Genomic DNA, 19,238 nt, shown 5'->3' with positions numbered 1-19,238 from the left:
AATTCGAAGCCTATTGCAGCTCTAAGAAAAACATCACGCATGAAAGATACTGTTTTTTTTTAACGTGCATGCAAGGCAGTGACAACATTGGTGAGGATGTAACTGAGCTGAGAAAACGAGCTAAATTGTGTGAATTTGGAGAGCTTTAAAAATCACTCCTCCAAGATAGAATAATTTGCGGATCGCAAATGACACTCTGAAATAATGGCTTTTGAGAGAAGCCGAACTCACGCTGGAGAAAACAATAAATATCTGCAGAGTGGCAGAGACAACAAAATGCCAGATTAACCAGATGACAGAAGATGATAAGCCGCACATAGTCAAGCAGTTAGATGCAGTTAAACAGAAACAGCCCTGAGAGAGAACAAATAGACATCTAAATGTAAAAGGAACAAAACTGCTATTAAAACATTTAAATACAGCTGATACAGAACAAAGCATTTATCACGCAGCTGTCCAGCCTACGGGAAGCAGTGTAAGAACTGTGATAAACTAAGTCACTTCGCTAAGATGTATAAATCGAAGAAAGTGCACATGATTGACACCAACACTGAAACAGAACTTTTCGTTGATGCAGAAACAGCAAATTCCAAAGAAGACGGATGGAAGGTTGATTTAAAAATTGCCAACATGATGGTGAATTTCAAGCCTGACACAGGTGCAGAAGCAAATGTCATTCCCATAAGCCTGTATCATAAGATAAGCAAAGAAAAACAGCTAATGAAAACACAAATGAAGCTGTCTACTTATATAGGTGAAAAAATTGCTGTTGACGGCAAGTGCACACTTAAAGTGAATTACAAGAAACAGTCTCAAGCACTTCCATTCATAGTGGTGAAAACAGATGCAAAACCCATTCTCAGAATCAAAGCTTGTGAAAATCTGAAGCTAATCAAGAGAATAATGACTGTTACCACTGATGACATCCTGAGTGAGTATAATGCTGTATTCCAGGGGATTGGTTGCCTAAAAGGAGAACACACCATCAAGATTGACAAAACTGACACCCAAACTACACCAGCCCAGGAAAATACCAGTAATGCTGAAAGACCGACTGAAAGCAGAGTTGGACAGAATGGAGAAACTTCACATCATTAAGAAAATTGAAGAACCGACAAAGTGGGTTAATCCAATTGTAATTGTAGAAAAATCAGATAGGAATCTGATAAAATCTGAGTCTGTCTGGATCCCAGAGACCTAAACCAGGCAGTATAAAGAGAGCATTACCAGCTGCCTACTGTAAAAGATGCTAAATACTATTCAGTCTTGGATGCGAGTGCAGGGTCCTGGCAGGTGGTGGAATCTGAATTTAATAAAAATCTGGAATTAAATGTCTAACAATGACTATGAAACCATTGTTGATTGTTGTGAAAACCCATCTGGTTCGCTAATGCCCTTTAGGGAAGGAAATCTGTTGTCCATACCTGGTCTGGCCTACACGTGATTCTACACCCACTGCAATGCGGTTGACTCTTACAAGCCCACTGAAGTGGCCTACCAAGCCACGCAGTTGTAACAAACTGCTACACAGTCACAAAAAAGGAATGAAACTGGACGGACCACCCAGCATCTATCTAGGCACCGGAAACAACAACGGCAATCTCAGCCCTGTCGACCCTGCAAAGTCCTCCTTACTAACATCTGGGGGCTAGTGCCAAAATTGGGAGAGCTGTCTTCACAGACTAATCAAGCAACACTCTGACATAATCATCCTCATGGAATCATACCTTACAGAATATGTCCCAGACACCACCATCACCATCCCAGGGTATGTCCTGTCCCACTGAATTTGCCAAATTGGATCCAGAATTGGCTGAGTGGCAGGAAACAGAGGGTGATGGTCGAGGGGTGTTTTTGTGACTGGATGCCTGTGTCCAGTGGGGTTCCAAAGGGATCGGTGTTGGATCCTTTGCTGTTTGTGGTATATACAAACGATTTAAACTTGAATGTAGGAGGGTTGATCAGTAAGTTCGCAGATGACACGAAAATTGGTGGGGTGGTAGATAGTGAGGAGGATAGCCTTAGATTACAGGAGGATATAGACGGGCTGGTCAGATGGGTTGATCAGTGGCAAATGTAATTTAATCCGGATAAGTGTGAGGTGATGCATTGGGCAGGACAAACAAGGCATGGGAATACACAATGAATGGTAGGACCCTGGGAAGTACCAAGGATCAGAGGGACCTTGGTGTGCAGGTCCACCAGTCCTTTAACGTAGCGGGACAAGTAGATAAGGTGGTTAAGGAGGCATATCAGACATTTGCCTTTGTTTGCAGAGGCATAGAATACAAAGAGCAGGGAAGTTATGCTGGAACTGTATAAAACGCTGGTTAGGCCACAGCTAGAGTATTGCGTGCAGTTTTGGAATCCGCATTATAGGAAGGATGTGATTGCACTAGAGAGAGTGCAGAGGAGATTTACCAGGATGTTGCCTGGGCTGGGGAGTTTTAGTTATGAAGAGAGATTGGATAGACTGGGGTTATTTTCCCTGGAGCAGAGGAGATTGAGGGAGGGCATGATTGAGGTGTATAAAATTATGAAGGGCATAGATAGGGTAGATAGGAAGGAACTTTTCCCCTTGGTGGAGGGGTTAATAACCAGGAGGCATAGATTTAAAGTAAGGGGCAGGAGGTTTAGAGAGGATGTGAGGAAGAATCTTTTCACCCAAAGGATGGTGGGAATCTGGAACTCACTGCCTGAAAGGGTGATGGAGGCAGAAACCCTCATAACATTTAAGAAGTATTTGGATGTGCACTTGTGATGCCATGGCATTCAAGGCTATGGGCCTAGTGCTGGAAAATGGGATTAGAATAGTTAGGTACTTGTTTGACCGGCACAGACTCGATGGGCTGAAGGGCCTTTTACTTTGCTGTAGACCTCTATGACTCTACGAATGCAGCTGCTATCTCTGTACCTTCAAAAGACCATATGGGCGGTACAGGTTTTTATGCTTCCTTTTGGTATTAATTCAGCTCCAGAGGTGTTCCACATAACAGTGAAGCAGCTGTTTAAAGGGTTGGAGGGAATGGAAACCTATATCGATGATGTGCTGGTCCAGGGAGCCTCATGAGAAGAGCACGACCATCGATTGAGGTAGGTGCTAGAGAAAGGAACCTCAAGTTGAAGACAGAAAAGTGCAAAATAGGTCTTGATTTCATGAAGTATTTGGGACATGTGCTGACAAGTGAGGGACTGAAGCCAGACCTGAGTAAAATCAAAGCATTCGTAAACATGCCACCCCCAGAATGTAAGAAAAGCTTGGAGAGGTTTTTGGAAATGGTGACCTGTCCTGGGAAATTCATTCCAATCATGTCAGACCTGACAGCACCTCTCGGAGAACTTCTACAAAATGATGTGGAATGGCACTGGGAACAAAGTCACCAGGAAGCTTTGACCAGTCTAAAGAGAACACTGACCCAGGCACCTGTGTTCAAGTATTACGATGTCAGTCAGACTGGCTTAGGAGCTGTCATCTTGCAAAATGAGGCACCAGTGGCATACACTTCAAAGGCAATAACTGAAACACAGCAGCAATATGCCCATAAAGCAAAAGAAATGCTAGCGATTGTTTGGCCTAGAACGCTTCCGTAAGTTTGTCTATGGCAAAGGCGTGGAGGTAGAGTCTGATCATAAGCCTTTGGAAGCTATACTTAAAAAGCCCCTGAACCGTACACCACCAGAATCCAAAGATTACTAATGCATCTGCAGAAGTACCAGGTCTGAGTTAGATACAAACCAGGCAAGGAAGTGTACAACACAGACACTCTGTCATTTGTATACCTACCCGTTATAGAGGAAGAAGATAAAGAAACGGAACACAGGTTCACATGCTGACAAAGAACTTAGCTGCGGCTGTAACCAAACTGGATGAGATCAGGGAAGTGACCAAGATTGACGCCATCGTGAGAAAACTGCAGCAGATTGTGCAAACTGGCTGGCCCACACGTCAGAGCAGAGCCCCTTCGGCTGTTCAAGAGTAATGGAACTTTCGTGAGGAACTTCATGTTGCAGAAGGAATACTTTTCAAGGAAGAAAAGATCATAATTCCTGCAACACTGAGGAACGAAATGATGTGCTAAAGACAGATAACCTTTTTCAATGGTTTTGGTTGAGGAATAAATATTGTACAGGGCACTGAGATGAACTCTGCTGTTCTTCAAATTCATGCTTCGGAATCTTTTATGTTCACTTGTGACAGCAGGGAGGGGCTCAGTTTAGCATCTCATCCCAAAGGCATGGGCAAGTCAGACCAAGTTAAGGCCAGGGGTCAGATTCATTAGTTTTAAAAAAAAAAAATTCCCTCCTACTTATTAAAAACACTGATTTTCTTTAGTTTCTCCCATTGACCACAGCAACTCTTCCAAAGGATGAGCAGACAAGCTGCTCCCAGGCTACAGCCAACATGACTCAGTTCATGGAAGTGCTGCAATTTGGCTTGCTGTTTAGTTTTCTCATAACAAAGGACCTGACTTTAGCTGTTGTCTCCTCCAGGAACCTGAATGCAGTCAAGTACTTACCATTTGACAAGTTGTGGTTATAGCTATGCAAAGTATAGTACAGTTAATAAAGTAATAGATTCTATTAATTGGGCATATTCTTTTATAACTAATTTGTAATTATTTTGAATGTCCATTTTAAAAATGTAAAATCATGAGTTATAAGGTTATTTTGCAATTAACTGTTTTTCAAAACTTCATTCGTCTTCCAAAGATACATCCTGAAAGGGACAGATACCTAAATTGCTATCAGAATACTCCAATTTGCGTTGGGTATTAGTTATGTTGTTATGTAGTGAAATAGTGCTATAACATAAAGAAACTACATGTATATAATATCCTTGTTCTTCGTGCCTTCTTGCATTGGCCTTCAAACATCAAACACTAATGCAGGTATGCTGCTCTGGGATTATTTTCAATATTTTCCTTTCCCCATTTTTATGTGGATGTTGGTTTTGTTTTGAAAGTTTCCTTTCTTTTTTGCTTTGCACATGTGTATTGCATGTAACATGTTAAAAGTTTGCCTCACTTTTCGGACCGGATTTTCTGGCCTCGTTGTGGTGGGACCTGCCGCAGGAGATTCGGTGGCCCAGCCAAAAGCCCATTGACTTTTGACGGGACCAGAGGATCCCGCTAGTGGGCGGGGCCATAAAATCCTGCCCTTGGATTTTTTTTTCTGTGGGTTGAAGCAAATCATAGATATTTTAAAAATACATTTTTAAATATGTTCATGTGTATTTCATTTGTGCTTTCTATGGTTGTCTAGCCACCATGTGTGGAATCCATTTCTTCTGCAATATTTGAGCCAAATATCCAATTAATTCATGAACGGAATCTTAACTGCCATGGGGAGGCAGGCTTGGGTGCGTGCAGGAAGTTAAATCCTCCAAAATGACTTTGGGACAGGGTCTCTGTCGTCATGCCCACTTCCAGGTTTTACCTGGGTAGATTTGCAGACGAGCAGAGAATCTCTTTGGGGCTTTCGGCTAAGTAAGTGTAATTTGGAAATAGATAATTAACTGCTGTTTTAACCAAGCACTCTGGCTTTAACAGTCACCGTGCACATGGGCAAGTTGCTGATGGCTCAAGAAGAGCCAAACAGGTGAGTGCACAGCAGGGTGTGCTTCTTCAGTGAAACTGGCAGACTGAGAAGCCAGTGAAACTGAAGAGCTCCAGCCCTGCCTAGCTGAGAGGCTGATACTTGCAGCACTTCTTTTGGAAGAGTGCTTTCACTACTTGACAAATGGCTCCAAACTCCTTGAAAGTCAGTTCATCTGTCTTGCACTTCACTCACACTGAGCTACATTTGCCTGCTGCCAGCCTTCGCTATGTCCTGGGAGCAGCTTATGCAGCTCTAGCTTGTAGCTCTAATGAGGAACAAGAGGATCAACACCAGGAGCAGCACAGATGCCTCCTTCTCAGCCACATGACGCTGCACTAGGCAGAGAGATCCTGTTCCATGGAGGTGAGACCCTCAACATAGGCTCTGCAGACAGAGGATCAGCTCTCTTGATGTATGAACACCAGTGTCTCATCAGGCTTAGGCTTTCATGGCAGGTTGCTGCTGACATCCGCATCCTCCTGGGACAAGATTGTCCTTCTAATGGTGCATGTGGGACATATTGCCAGTGACCGACAAGATGCCTGTCACTGGAGGGTCACACCTCCATTTCCTCTTCGCTCCCCTCGATCTTTGCCTCTTCCTGATGTGGTGTGTTTTTTTTTGCAAGGAGAGAAAGCAGAGTTTTGAGTGTTAGAAGTGGCTTGTGTGGAGAGGAGGGATAAACAACATTTGTGGAGGGTAACTGAGGCATGGATCTGAGAGGGCAATAGGGTGAGCTTGAGTAATGGCTGACCAGGTGGGGATGTGTGGAGGTGCCTGGAAGGAGAGGAATGAGTGGAGCTGCAAGATATGATGTCCTAAGAAGTTTGCTGAGGAAGTCAGAGTGTGGAATTTGGCACCTGAGTGTTCTGGCGCTCACCTTTCCTGCGCTCCTAAGTTTCTTGATCCTCTTCATGCACTGTCTTCAGGCTAGAGGGGCCATACTTCTGCTGCTAACCTCTTTGGCCTCTTCCATGCATGCTGCTTGGTTTGGAGCAGACCTCTTCCTCCCATCCTTGGGAAAGATCAGCTCACTGCAGTTCCTCAGATGACATAGTAGGCCCTCCAGGTAAGAGTGAGAGACCTGAGGTGTGGGGTGGGGGTGGGCCTCCTTTCTATTCCTGTTGTTGCTGCAGCTTCAGGAATCCATGTCCAGTTCAGGCATTCTGATTCATGCTGGGTTCCTTTTTAATTAGCAATATTTCCTTTGACAGAATCGGCAAATAACCCAGCCCACTCTGGTCGGGAAACCCGGAAATAGGATGCTAATGCTGTGGTTCAGTTAAAGAACTACTGTAAAGTCCGCTGCAGATTCCGTTGGGTCTGCGACATGCTACAGATCCTGTCGTTTTGGCTGGGACTATTATTTCAAAATTTCGCCCCATATCTGCAGTGACTTGTGAGGGCAGAGAATTATTGAGACGTTCAGTTTACTGTATTGATTTTAAAAAAGGCAGTATTGTTTGATTCCAGATAAGGAATTTCTTTTGGTTGATTGTTGAGGAACAAGGGGATGATTAAAAATGTCCTTATTATAAAAGTTGAAGATAAAGAATTTTTTGCCCTATCAATATGCCAAATGTTTGCATTTCGCTATCCTTAGGCAGGCTCATACTTTTTCCTGGGCCAAGCAAAAGAAGTAATAAGACTGCAGAAAGTGAAATATTTTAGCTACTTATCAAATCAAGTATTTTATGTGCTATGATAAAACAGAGTGCTGGAAAAATTCAGCGTATTTGGCAGCATCTGTGGAGAGTCAAATAATGTTGGACTTGAAACATTAGATCTGTTTCTCTCTACACAGATGCTGCCAGTCCTGCTGAGCTTTTCCAGTTTTTTTCTGTTTTATTTCGGATTTCCACAATCCACAGTGTTTTGTGTTCACTTTCATGTGTCGTAAACACTGAAAATGCGATTAAACATTTTTCAAAAAAGGGGTAGAGGCTTCTGAACTTAAATGGGCAGAATTCATGTTCTCAAACAGCCAAATGGTGCCACATTGAACTTTAAATTCAGTTTGACACTCATCACTTGTTTTAACATTATAAACTTTAAATGTGAATGTAAGCTTGTTTTAAATTGAACACTGGACCCAAAAGTGTTACTTCACTGAAGGGATTTTCCCCTATGTAGACCCTGCCTCATCTTCAATAATTTATTGCAACAGATGTTCCCTCTCTTCAGTATTTTGTTATTATTGCCTGGTATCCTTTGTAACTGCAACATGTATAAATCAGAACAGCTCCTCATACTGGACAGTAACACCACTTAAAAATGCCTAATAGGTTTTTCAGTGAAGTACTTTATTTTTGCTGAAAGGTTTCTGCAGACACAGCCAGAAATAGTAAAATAGGAATTTCTCAAGAACTGTAACAACGTTCTAGATGTTGGAGATTCTAGCAAATCTTCAGATTGACTTTTGAATGGTTTTGCTGTTCTCTTCAGTAGAAATGGCGTATTCTGTCATAAAAACATCATGGCTTCCATTTGTCAAAAAGAACTGATGGACTGCAGAGGGTGCGATTTATAGTTGCTCGTCAAAGATAATTATAACAATATTATGTTGTAATCTGAGTATCTGTTTTGCAAATTGGGAATCGAATCAAATGCAGGTTAGTGAATATTTGATTTTCCTCCATTTTGGATGTGCAATCTATAACTAACTTTTCTCTTATTGGCAGGGAGAGAAGTTTGGACCTTTTGCTGGAGAGAAAAGAATGCCCAATGAACTGGATGAAAGCATGGATCCCAGGCTAATGTGGGAGGTAACAGCTCATATGACTGTACTGAATCAGATGTCATAAACCAATAAGAGAGTGTCCATAAGACTTGAATATATATTGCTCCCTTCCCAACTGGAGGTTTTTTCCTTTATTGCATATTCCATTTCCCTCCAGTGTGGGACATAACATATAATCTCACTTGGGAAACATTAAACAACACATTTGTTTCATTGATCCTGTGTGATGACATATCAGACATGTAATCTGTATGTCCCCACTTGCAAACCTCATTGAAATGATTGCAGAAAGTGGTAACATGGTCCACCTGGGATTGAGTGCTTTTCTAATGGGATTGTGTGTTTGCTGATTATCTGGTTCCCTGTGGTGAACTCTGTCTATCATCTTAGGTGGTCTTGGGGAAATAAGGAATAGAGCACAATGTAGAAAGATTTGCCTTAGAGCACCTTTCAGGGTGAGGGGGTTGGGGAAAGACACATTTCTAATCATGATATGAGTTGCACACGCAATGGAAATAAAACTCTTCTGTGAACACCAGATTGTTCTATATTAAATAAATTGAAGTAGAGTGAAATGAGAATGTTTTAAATAAATTAGATCTGTGCAGTCTACCATTCAGTCATATCAGTATGGTAAAGATCTTTTGATTGCCTCTACTTTCTCAACAAGTTTGCCATTTTTCTGCATGTATCAGCTTTATCCTTGCAGGAAGTAATTTTGATGGATATTAAAGAGGAGGTCGGCCTCCTCTTGGGTTACTGCTTTATTAAAAAATGGAAATGTTTTAAGGCAAGGGCAATTTGAGGGGATGATGTGTAGCAAAGAATTGTGAAGGACGTTATCAAATGTTATATCAATAATTTTCATGTCACATTTTACAACCGTCCACATTGTTACCCGATGGGATATTCTTTATTTGAAATTGAACCAAAAACCAAACCACCTGGAGTTTGCCCATACAGCTTACTGTGAGGCTATCCTCCTAACTGACTGAGGATTGCTAGAGATTCTCTGTTTCACATGAATGTGTGTTTAGTTTTATCTTCAGTCAGGTTTTGAGTTGGATTGCTTCATCACAAAACTAACTCTTTCCTGCAGTTGTCGTGCGTTTCTGAGGAGTCTGACCAGACTTTGCATAGAATAGTTTAAGTCGTTGAAAATGAATGCTTGTGTTTGCTATTAGATGACGACGCAAATGTTATACTCTGTGCTTCAGTTTTTACTCATGGCTGAATCTAGATAAATACTGAGTTGCTAGTGTAATTCTGAATTATGCAAGATACTTTGATGCAACATACTAGCCATCTTATATTTAAAAGCCATTTTCCTCATTCTTACTCGCACAAGCATCTTTTTGCTGAACTTTCCTTACAACAGAAATCACTGCAGCAACTTGCTAAGGCTCCTTTGACAGCATCTCCCAAACTTGTGACCTCTATGACCTAGGGGAGTAGACGCATGGGAAGACCCACCCAGCACCCCCCGCCCCGACCCAAGTCACACGCCATCCTGACTGGGATATATCGCTGCTGCTGCGTCACCATCACTGGGTCAAAATCTTGATGCTTCCTGCCTAACAGCCCTGTGCCTCTAAACCATCTTCTCGAGGGCAATTAAGGATGGGCAATAAATGCTGGCTTTGCTAGTGATGCCTATATCCCAAGAATGAATGGAAAAAAGTAACATTGTGGGATTACACATTTATCTATATTTTTCGGTGGAGATATGGCAACTGCTTTCATTTTATAGGGAACACAAATCAGTTGGATCCATGGACAACAACAACTTATTTTTATATAGCACCTTTTTAATGTAATAAAATGTCCCAAGGCACCTCACAGAAGTGTTATTAGCAAAATTAGATGCAAAGCCACAAGGAGATATTAGGGCAAATGACCAAAAACGTGGCCGAAAAGGTCGGTGTTGAGAGTGTCTTAAAGGAAGAAAGAGAGGGAGAGAGTCAAAGGTTCAGGGAGGGAATTCTGGACCTGAGGCCAAGGCAGTTGTAAACACAGCTTCCAATGGTTGAGCAATTAAAATCGGGTATACACAAGAGGACAGAATTAGATGAACACAGATATCTCACAGGGCTGTGAGGCTGGAAGAAATTACAGAGCTAGCAAGAGATGAGACCATGGAGGGATTTGAAAATGAGAATGAGAATTTTAAAATTTAGTAAACAGAATGGCTTATTCTCAGACTGTTGCCATGGTGAGGATGGAGTCAGTAGCTAGGGAACGAAGTTTGGAGTGGAAACAATAGGCAATTGTTCCAGTCTTCCCAATAATTATTTGAAGGAAATTTCTGCCCGTCCAATACTGGATGTTGGACAAGCAGCCCGGCAGTGTAGCAGCAGTGGGGAAATTGAACATGGTGTTGTTGAGTTAGAGCTGGGTGTTGTTGAGTTAGAGCCGGGTGTTGTTGAGTTAGAGCCGGGTGTTGTTGAGTTAGAGCCGGGTGTTGTTGAGTTAGAGCCGGGTGTTGTTGAGTTAGAGCCGGGTGTTGTTGAGTTAGAGCCGGGTGTTGTTGAGTTAGAGCCGGGTGTTGTTGAGTTAGAGCCGGGTGTTGTTGAGTTAGAGCCGGGTGTTGTTGAGTTAGAGCCGGGTGTTGTTGAGTTAGAGCCGGGTGTTGTTGAGTTAGAGCCGGGTGTTGTTGAGTTAGAGCCGGGTGTTGTTGAGTTAGAGCCGGGTGTTGTTGAGTTAGAGCCGGGTGTTGTTGAGTTAGAGCCGGGTGTTGTTGAGTTAGAGCCGGGTGTTGTTGAGTTAGAGCCGGGTGTTGTTGAGTTAGAGCCGGGTGTTGTTGAGTTAGAGCCGGGTGTTGTTGAGTTAGAGCCGGGTGTTGTTGAGTTAGAGCCGGGTGTTGTTGAGTTAGAGCCGGGTGTTGTTGAGTTAGAGCCGGGTGTTGTTGAGTTAGAGCCGGGTGTTGTTGAGTTAGAGCCGGGTGTTGTTGAGTTAGAGCCGGGTGTTGTTGAGTTAGAGCCGGGTGTTGTTGAGTTAGAGCCGGGTGTTGTTGAGTTAGAGCCGGGTGTTGTTGAGTTAGAGCCGGGTGTTGTTGAGTTAGAGCCGGGTGTTGTTGAGTTAGAGCCGGGTGTTGTTGAGTTAGAGCCGGGTGTTGTTGAGTTAGAGCCGGGTGTTGTTGAGTTAGAGCCGGGTGTTGTTGAGTTAGAGCCGGGTGTTGTTGAGTTAGAGCCGGGTGTTGTTGAGTTAGAGCCGGGTGTTGTTGAGTTAGAGCCGGGTGTTGTTGAGTTAGAGCCGGGTGTTGTTGAGTTAGAGCCGGGTGTTGTTGAGTTAGAGCTGGGTGTTGTTGAGTTAGAGCTGGGTGTTGTTGAGTTAGAGCTGGGTGTTGTTGAGTTAGAGCTGGGTGTTGTTGAGTTAGAGCTGGGTGTTGTCAGCGTTGTTATGACACAGCAGTTGATAAAGGCTGAGTTATTTAAAACCCCAGAGGGAAACTTTAAGCAATTGTCATAACCTATATTTTCAATTGGCATATTTGAGATGCAGCTCTCAATTCAGAAGTGAAACCACCAAGCCTCCAGAGGTTTTTTTAATATAAATTAAAACGTTTATTAATTTTACAAGGTATTAAACACATACACATGTCTACAAATTACTGCCATAATAACTATTAAACAAATCCCCAAATTAATCACTCCCAGGCAATCTTCCCCAAGGCAACAATAACCCATAGACTTAAACAGACACCAGGCAAAGCACATTTTACTTACCAATTCAAAATGAGGTTCCTTCCAATTTGTTCCTTCGCAGACACAGTGGTAGGCTTACAGGTTTAGATCTTCCATGCCTCTCTTCCACACACAAAACTCTTCTGTATATACCTAGCCTTCCCTTTGAATGTAAATTCTCATTGTATCATCAGGCTCTTTGAACTCCACCTCTTCTAACAATAAAATCCCTTTCATAGTACCAGTTTTATTAATAATATAAACATATTGCTTGGTGTCTCCTAGCAAGATTTCACCCCCCAGTCTTTGAATGGTTTATTCAGAAAAATGCGAATGTACCCTCTACCTTACTGTTTACATCCCAAAACTACTATACACCAAAGCACCTAGACATGCTGGCTTTAATCCAATTAACACATGCACACTCACAGACACAGACCCTGCTACAAGTCCAATTTAAAATAATTTCCAGTAACATTACATACATTAATATCTCTTCATGACAGCGTAAAACTAACTGTGCTGTTAGATTTTTGCTGAGGGACAGGGTGTAGATAAGAAATGGGAGGGGACCAAGGATAGATCCTTGGGAGAATAACAGAGCTGGAAGAGAGTGCAGGAACTGGAAGAGAAGCCTTTGCGTAAGATACTTTGGCTATGATGAGATAGGAATGGAACCAGGCGATGGCAGTCCCATCTTGTTGAATGACAGTGGAGAAGCATTGGATAAGATGAGGAAATTTTTTAAAAGGTGATCCCAACCCAACCTAGCATAATATTCTTTGAAGCACAGCTCCAGATTAATTTCAGTCAATGCAAACACAAATCAGTGCTGCAAAACTATGGCTTGGATTTTGTCTACGCAGTGCGTGTCCCACCACTGGGGCCAAGAGGTGTGGATTGCGTGTGCGTGGTGGGGTTGGGGGGAGGTGGCGGTGTCAGGGAGTGACAGCGCTTCACCATTCAGTGGGAGCCGGGGCTGCATTTTTTCAAAATGGCTGCCACCGGGGCTGCTGTCTCTATTGAGGACAGTGGCTCGTCCCCAAGAGCTGCCGGTCCAATCAGAGGACCACAATTCGAGAGCTTCAGTGCCACTGCTAGTGTTGGCCACTACTGGGGCTGCATGCGCAGGATGAGGGTGCATCGATAAGGGGTACAGCTCAGGTTGGGTAAATGAGGTGTGGGGTCATTGGGGTCAGTTATCCAGGCCTTGGTGGGGGGGCAGTTGGAGTTACTCAGAGTAGTCGTTGTCGTTGCCAAAGAGTGCTCACAGAGGAGGGCCGCACATAATCTGGAGCCTGCTGGGAGGCCACCAGGGTTTACCTGGTGCTCTCCCCATGTAGTGGAGGGCCCCTCAAGAGCTGGTGAAATGCCAGTGGAGGCAGCAATAGGCCCTTAATTGGCTCTTAAGTGCTCAGTTGGGCCCTGGGCAGTCTGCCACCTTTCGCTCTGCTAGAAAATGGTATGGTTGTGAGAAGACGATGGGCACACCACCCCTGCCGTGCCCAACTCCCAGTCTTTCCCCAAAGGACTGGTAAAATGCAGTCCTATATGGTTAATGTTGTGTATGTGTGCTAGAGCAGCATTAAATAATTATACAGTGACAGTTGGTCCCACTGTACTTAAGTTTGTGATAGGAATATCAGAACAATGCAGTCTGTGACTTGCTTGCCTGTTTTTCTAATTGGATGATGGATGAAGAGCAGAGAAAGAAAAATAAGAAGTAGGGATAATAATGAACACCGAGCCAGGGAAGAGATTACAGGGTGAACAAAAACTTGGAGTAAGTAGAGGATTTTATGTAGGTTATAAAAAGTGAAGGAAAGGTTTGAGATGCTGAATGACCTGGGGGAGAATTTTCTCCCCGTCGTGCAGGCTGGACGGGAGTTGGAGTGGGCGCGGGCGGGCGCGCTGCCATTTTACGTGGGTGGGCCAATTAATGCCCGCCTAGCGTGATGTGCACCCGGAAGCGCTTAGCGCTCCCTGTGCGGGCGGGGGGAGGAGGGAGAGTCAGGGCCTACGCTGTTTCGCGCATACGCGCAAAAGAGCGCAGAAATCTCTCTGAGGCACAGAGCTGCCTCAAGGAGATTAATTTGATTGTGGAAAACTGAAAAAAGATTTTTAAAAATTATTCAGACATGTCCCCTCATGTGATAGTGTCACATGAGCTGGGACATGCCTATGAATTTTATTAAAATTTTTTATTAAAGTTATAAACCCTTCATGAAACTTCATCCCGCCCGTGGATGAGGTTCCATGAAAAATGCGAAGGCCCCCTGGGCTGTTTGCCTGCCCGCCAACCTTAAGGTTGGATGGGCCACCCAGACAATCAGTTTAATTAAATACTTAATGGCCTTAATAGGCCTTTGACATTTCGGCGGACGTGCAGCTGACTCTGGTGCGTATCTGCCGAACTGAAGATCGGAACGACACACAGTGACGTTGGGACGCATGCCTGACGTCATCGCGCGTCATTTAACGTGTTGGCATGCGGAGCCTGCCCCCACAAGCTGACCGGAAGATTTTGGCCCTAATCTTGTTCATGTGTAGGGGGTAGTTGGAGTGCAATTCGGCACGTTATCTCTAGTTGGCAATAGCTGCCAACGTTTGGATGAAGGGAGGGGAAAGACATAAAAAGCAGTCAGAGGAATGGACAAGGGGTTGCAGAACTTGAGGATGTTACAGAGAAAGGAACAATAGATCGATTTAAACTATAAGATAAGAATTTTAATTTTGAGCTGTTGGGGACTGAGTGATGCCCTAATCAGTGAGCAAAAAGATGATGCTTGATATAGAATAGGAAATGGGCAGAAGAGTTTTGAGTATAATAAAGCTTATGGAGCATGGGAGGCTGAACACTGGAGGAATTGAGTCTGAGGTGACAATGGTATGAATGAGAAATCAGGGGCACTTGCACAGTGTTACAATATTACAGTGCTGGAAATATTCAGTCTTTATGTTCAAGATATGAAGTTGGAAGCTTGGCTGCACATCCAGCAGAATACTGGGATTGCTAATTGTATGGTTAAGCTGGAGAATCGCTCATGTTGGGGGGGTGGTGACATCAGTGGCATGGGCTGAAGATGATTGTCTCTGTCTTTGTAATGTGTAGCTGGAAGAAGTTATGGCACTAAGAATGAGGGAGCGCTATAGGATAGCACTTAAGGTAGTGGGGGATTGAGAGCAGTGGTGGAGAGGTAGATTTGGGGGACATTGGCATTTGTGCAAAAGATTACGTGGCTTCAGATCAAATCGCCAAGGGGCAGCATGTGGATGAGGGAAAGGAGATGATCAACCATACATCCTTGGAGCAGTCCAGAGGTTTGTTAAGCTCAGTCCAGAAGCTTGCTAGTATATGAGGCACACAGCAACTCACAATCTAATATATAGAGAATAAAATACAGGGATGGCAAGAGTTAGGAAAATTAAACTGTGCAGTAAATTACAAAATTATGAGAAAGATGTGTCTACCAGTCTTGCTTAAGATATTAAAACTAAAATATGGCCCAACTCCACAAGCTCTTTCCAGCTGTACTCATAATAAACTTTGGATAAAATTATAGAAAATAGTGGTATCATTTTGCTGGTTTGGAATTTTAAAATAATAGAACTTTGCCTATTATTCTGGGATTGGTTGACTGACCCTATCCTAGCTTCACTCAACAAATCTGTGAGTTTGAGTAGGGTATGTGAAAGAGCTGATTTAAAGAAATGCAAGCCATGTGTTTTGTTTTCCTTTGCAATCATATCATTGCCCCACAACTCGAATCGTTTTGTATCCTTGAGCTAATATTCAGTTTTTTCTGTACGATATGGAGCATATGGTGCATATTCAGCAGTTGATATGTGGTAACTGGGTGCAGCAAAGTTGTAAAGCATCTTCCTTCATTTTGTTTAAACAAAATTATTAGTGTTGCACTATTGGGGAGTTGGAAATTCCTAGTCAATGTCCAAATTGACTTTTAAAATTGTAAAAGCAAATCCCGATCCACAATTTCTAATGTAAAATTAGAACAATTTGTTCATCACCAAGGCAGTATGGATGAATTGACTTTTGATTCTTATTGCTGTCTGCTCCACCCACTCAGTTTCCTCTCTTTCTGTTCCTCCTGAAGGTGGAAACTTCTGCTCGGGTACTGTTTACCTCCCTATCTCTAGTGATGAATGCTGAAACCAATTATAGTGCTGTCATTATTGCTGCAGCTGAAATTAACCAGCTAAGAGCAGGGCAGGGATTAGTTCTAGACTGTATGCTTCTCTATTGTGTCACATGTTACATTTAACTATTGAGCTACTTGGGAATTCTTTGCTGCTTTATTTAAGAATGGAACTGCTCTTTGTGATTTACCTTAATGCGGTTGATATAAAAGTGGTGACTGCAAATTACCGTGAAAATGTATTGTGATGCAGATTATAGTAATAATAAGCTGTCTGGTCTGCTGCAATCTTTTCCCATTGGTTGGGAATTTAAAAAAAAATTATTCATTCACAGGATATGAATGCCATTGGCAAGACCAGCATTTATTGCCCATCCCATATTGCTTTTGAGAAGGTGGTAGTGAGACACCTTCTTGAACTGCTGCAGTCTGTGTGGTAAAGGTACTTGTATAATGAAAGGGAGTTCTAGGAATTTGACCCAGTGACTGTGAAGGAACGGTGATATATTTCCAAGTCAGGATGGTGTATATCTTGGTTATGGTATGTTCCCATGCGTAGGTTGCCCTTATCCTACTAGGTGGTAGAGTTTGCAGGTTTGGGAGCTGCTGTTGAAGAAGCCTTGCGAATTGCTGCACTGCAGTTTGTAAATTGTAGGCACTGCAGCTAGTTTGCGACAGTGGTGAAGGGAGCGAATGTTTAACGTGGTGGATGGGGTCCCAAACAAGGAGGCTACTTTGTCTGGATTGTGTCCAGCTTCTTGAGTGTTGTTGGAACTGCATTCATCCAGGCAAATGGAGAGTATCCTATCATATTTTGATACAGCCTTTAGGGAGTCAGGAGGTGAGTCACTCACCACAGAATACCCACCCTCTGATCTGCTCTAATATCTATAGTAGTCATATGGCTGGTACAAATAAGTTTCTGGTCAATGGTTACCCTAGAATATTGATGGCGGAAGATGGTAATGCCATTGAATGTCAAGGGGAATTGTTTGGGCTCTCTTGTTGCCTGACTTTTATATGGCAAGGGACATTTGCACCACATATCAATTTAAGCCTGGTCTTATTGAATGCAAGCATGGACTGCTTCTGCATCTGCGGAATTATGAATAGAGCTGAGCACTGTACAATCATCAGAAAATATCCGCACTTCTGACCTTATGATGGAGAGTCATTGATTAAGCAGCTGAAGATGAAGATGTTAACCCTAGGATGCTACCCAGAGGAACTCTTGCAGCAATGTCCTGAGGCTGAGATGATTGGCCCCCAGCAATCATGGCCATCTTCTTTTTCCTCTGATTCCCATTGACTTCAGCCTTTGCAATTTCACTTTGTCCATTGGGCCAATGCAATCTTTCATTTTCCAAAAATGCCATCAATCCCACACTTAATTAACACATCACAGGAAATACATTTTCAATCATTAATATTTCCTCTCACCTAGAAATGTATCAAAAGGGATGTTGATAAATTGGAGAGGATTTAGAGAAGGATGGTGAGGATAAATCCAGTACATAGGGCTTTTTTGAAGCGACATTAACAGAACTGAACTTGCTTTCAGTGGCGAAGAGGCAATTGAGAAGGAACATACCACAGGGCAATAGAAAGCTAAGTAGGATATATAAAGTATATTTAACAGATTAGTCATGCTATATTTTTATTTGACAACTAACAAGATTAGAGAGCAGAATAATTTATTTAGAGCAAACTCACAGCAATTGATGCTATTGGAGAATTATTTTTAAAAGCAGTTGGATAAATATTTTAAAAGAAATAGTATTTTTTTTGTATTCCATTTTAGCTTTTGTATTCCATGATTCTGTTGTAGAAGATGGGACCCTTTAAAATACAGTGCAACCAATGTTTTAAACTGTAGTTGAACTTATGATTTAAAAAAAATCTTATCTGTTACTATAAAAATGCTGTCTTATGCATGTTCCTTGCCGTTGTTCTGTCAACTTGTCAGCTGGTGGATCTTGAAAGAATTCAACCCAAATAAAATGTGTACGCTTTATCAACTAAGTCAGTACACCTTGAAAGGTTTGCAGGAAGCTGTGAAAAAAGGACACTTGGTAAAAGGGAGAAAGGCCATATCATCTGTACAGCTACAAGTCAAAAACAAGTGCAATGTATTTACTCAGGACAAATGGCTTAAAGAAGGGCAGTATGGCAGTATAGAGAGGAGGAGGAAAAAAAGGGTTGCAATGTTCGTTGAGGAGGGATGAAATGCTAGAAGGATCTTTGAGCGAGGCCATATGGGTTGAACTAAAGAATAAATTAGAGGCATTAATAGGGGTTTTTGACTATCCTAATATTAACTGCAGTAAAAATCAGTATAAAAGGTATAAATGATGCAGAATTCTTTAAAACGTTCCTCAGAATGCATTTTGTCAGTGTGTAGCAAGCCCGACAAGAGAAGGGACAGTTCTAGGCTTAGTTTTAGGGAATGAGTGTGGAAGGTGGAAGGGGTGCCAGTAGGAGAGCAGTTTAGTGGTAGTGATCATAATTTAGTTAGAATTAGTGTAGTCATAGGAAAGGATAAAGATAGACCAGGAGTTAAAAAGTTTTAAATTGGTAAAAGGCTAATTTTACAAAGTTGAGATGCGATTTAACAAAAATGGACTGGAAACAGCAGCTTGAAGGGAAATCAGTGTCAAAGCAGTGGGAGATATTCAGCGGAGATAGAGAGATCAGAGCAAATATGTCCCCACTAAGAAAAAGGGTGGGTCTCCCAAATCTACACCACACTGGATGCCAAAGAGCATACAGAGTAGGATAAGGCAAAAAGAAGCATGGCTGGGATTTTATGAGCAGCTGCCGGCGCTGGTGCTTCTGACCAGATTCCCAGTTGCACTGTTATCTCACACCAGCAAGCGCAGGGCCTGACCATTCTGGGGCTGGATGTGGGCATTTAGGCAGTGGACCAGGGTGTCAGCTGACTCCAATGGATATGCTGGTGCTATCTTTAAAGGGCCACCAGTGAAACGCAGCTAAAGCCTTCCTTGACAAACGGTCATCGACCTGAAATGTTAACATTCTTTCTGCACAGATGCTGCCTGA

General features: G+C 42.7%; 1 protein-coding gene across 4 annotated transcripts in view; it reads left to right on the top strand.

Moving 5' to 3' along the window:
* prdm5 (PR domain containing 5) overlaps positions 1-19,238 on the top strand; it is a 368,385-nt gene that overhangs the window by 9,892 nt on the left and 339,255 nt on the right. For all 4 annotated transcript variants that reach the window (XM_078543358.1, XM_078543346.1, XM_078543337.1 and 1 more), the window contains exon 2: positions 8,280-8,363. Coding sequence is in view for 2 of the 4 variants with exons in the window: in XM_078543346.1 (XP_078399472.1) it covers positions 8,280-8,363 (84 nt within the window). In the remaining 2 variants the exon portion in view is untranslated. The remainder of the gene's footprint in view (positions 1-8,279; positions 8,364-19,238) is intronic.

The sequence above is a fragment of the Cetorhinus maximus genome, chromosome 1 (assembly GCF_964194155.1).
Source record: "Cetorhinus maximus chromosome 1, sCetMax3.hap1.1, whole genome shotgun sequence".
NCBI classification, from domain to species: Eukaryota; Metazoa; Chordata; class Chondrichthyes; order Lamniformes; family Cetorhinidae; genus Cetorhinus; species Cetorhinus maximus.
Note: the sequence above shows the minus strand (reverse complement) of the source record. Positions and strands in the feature narration are given on the sequence as shown.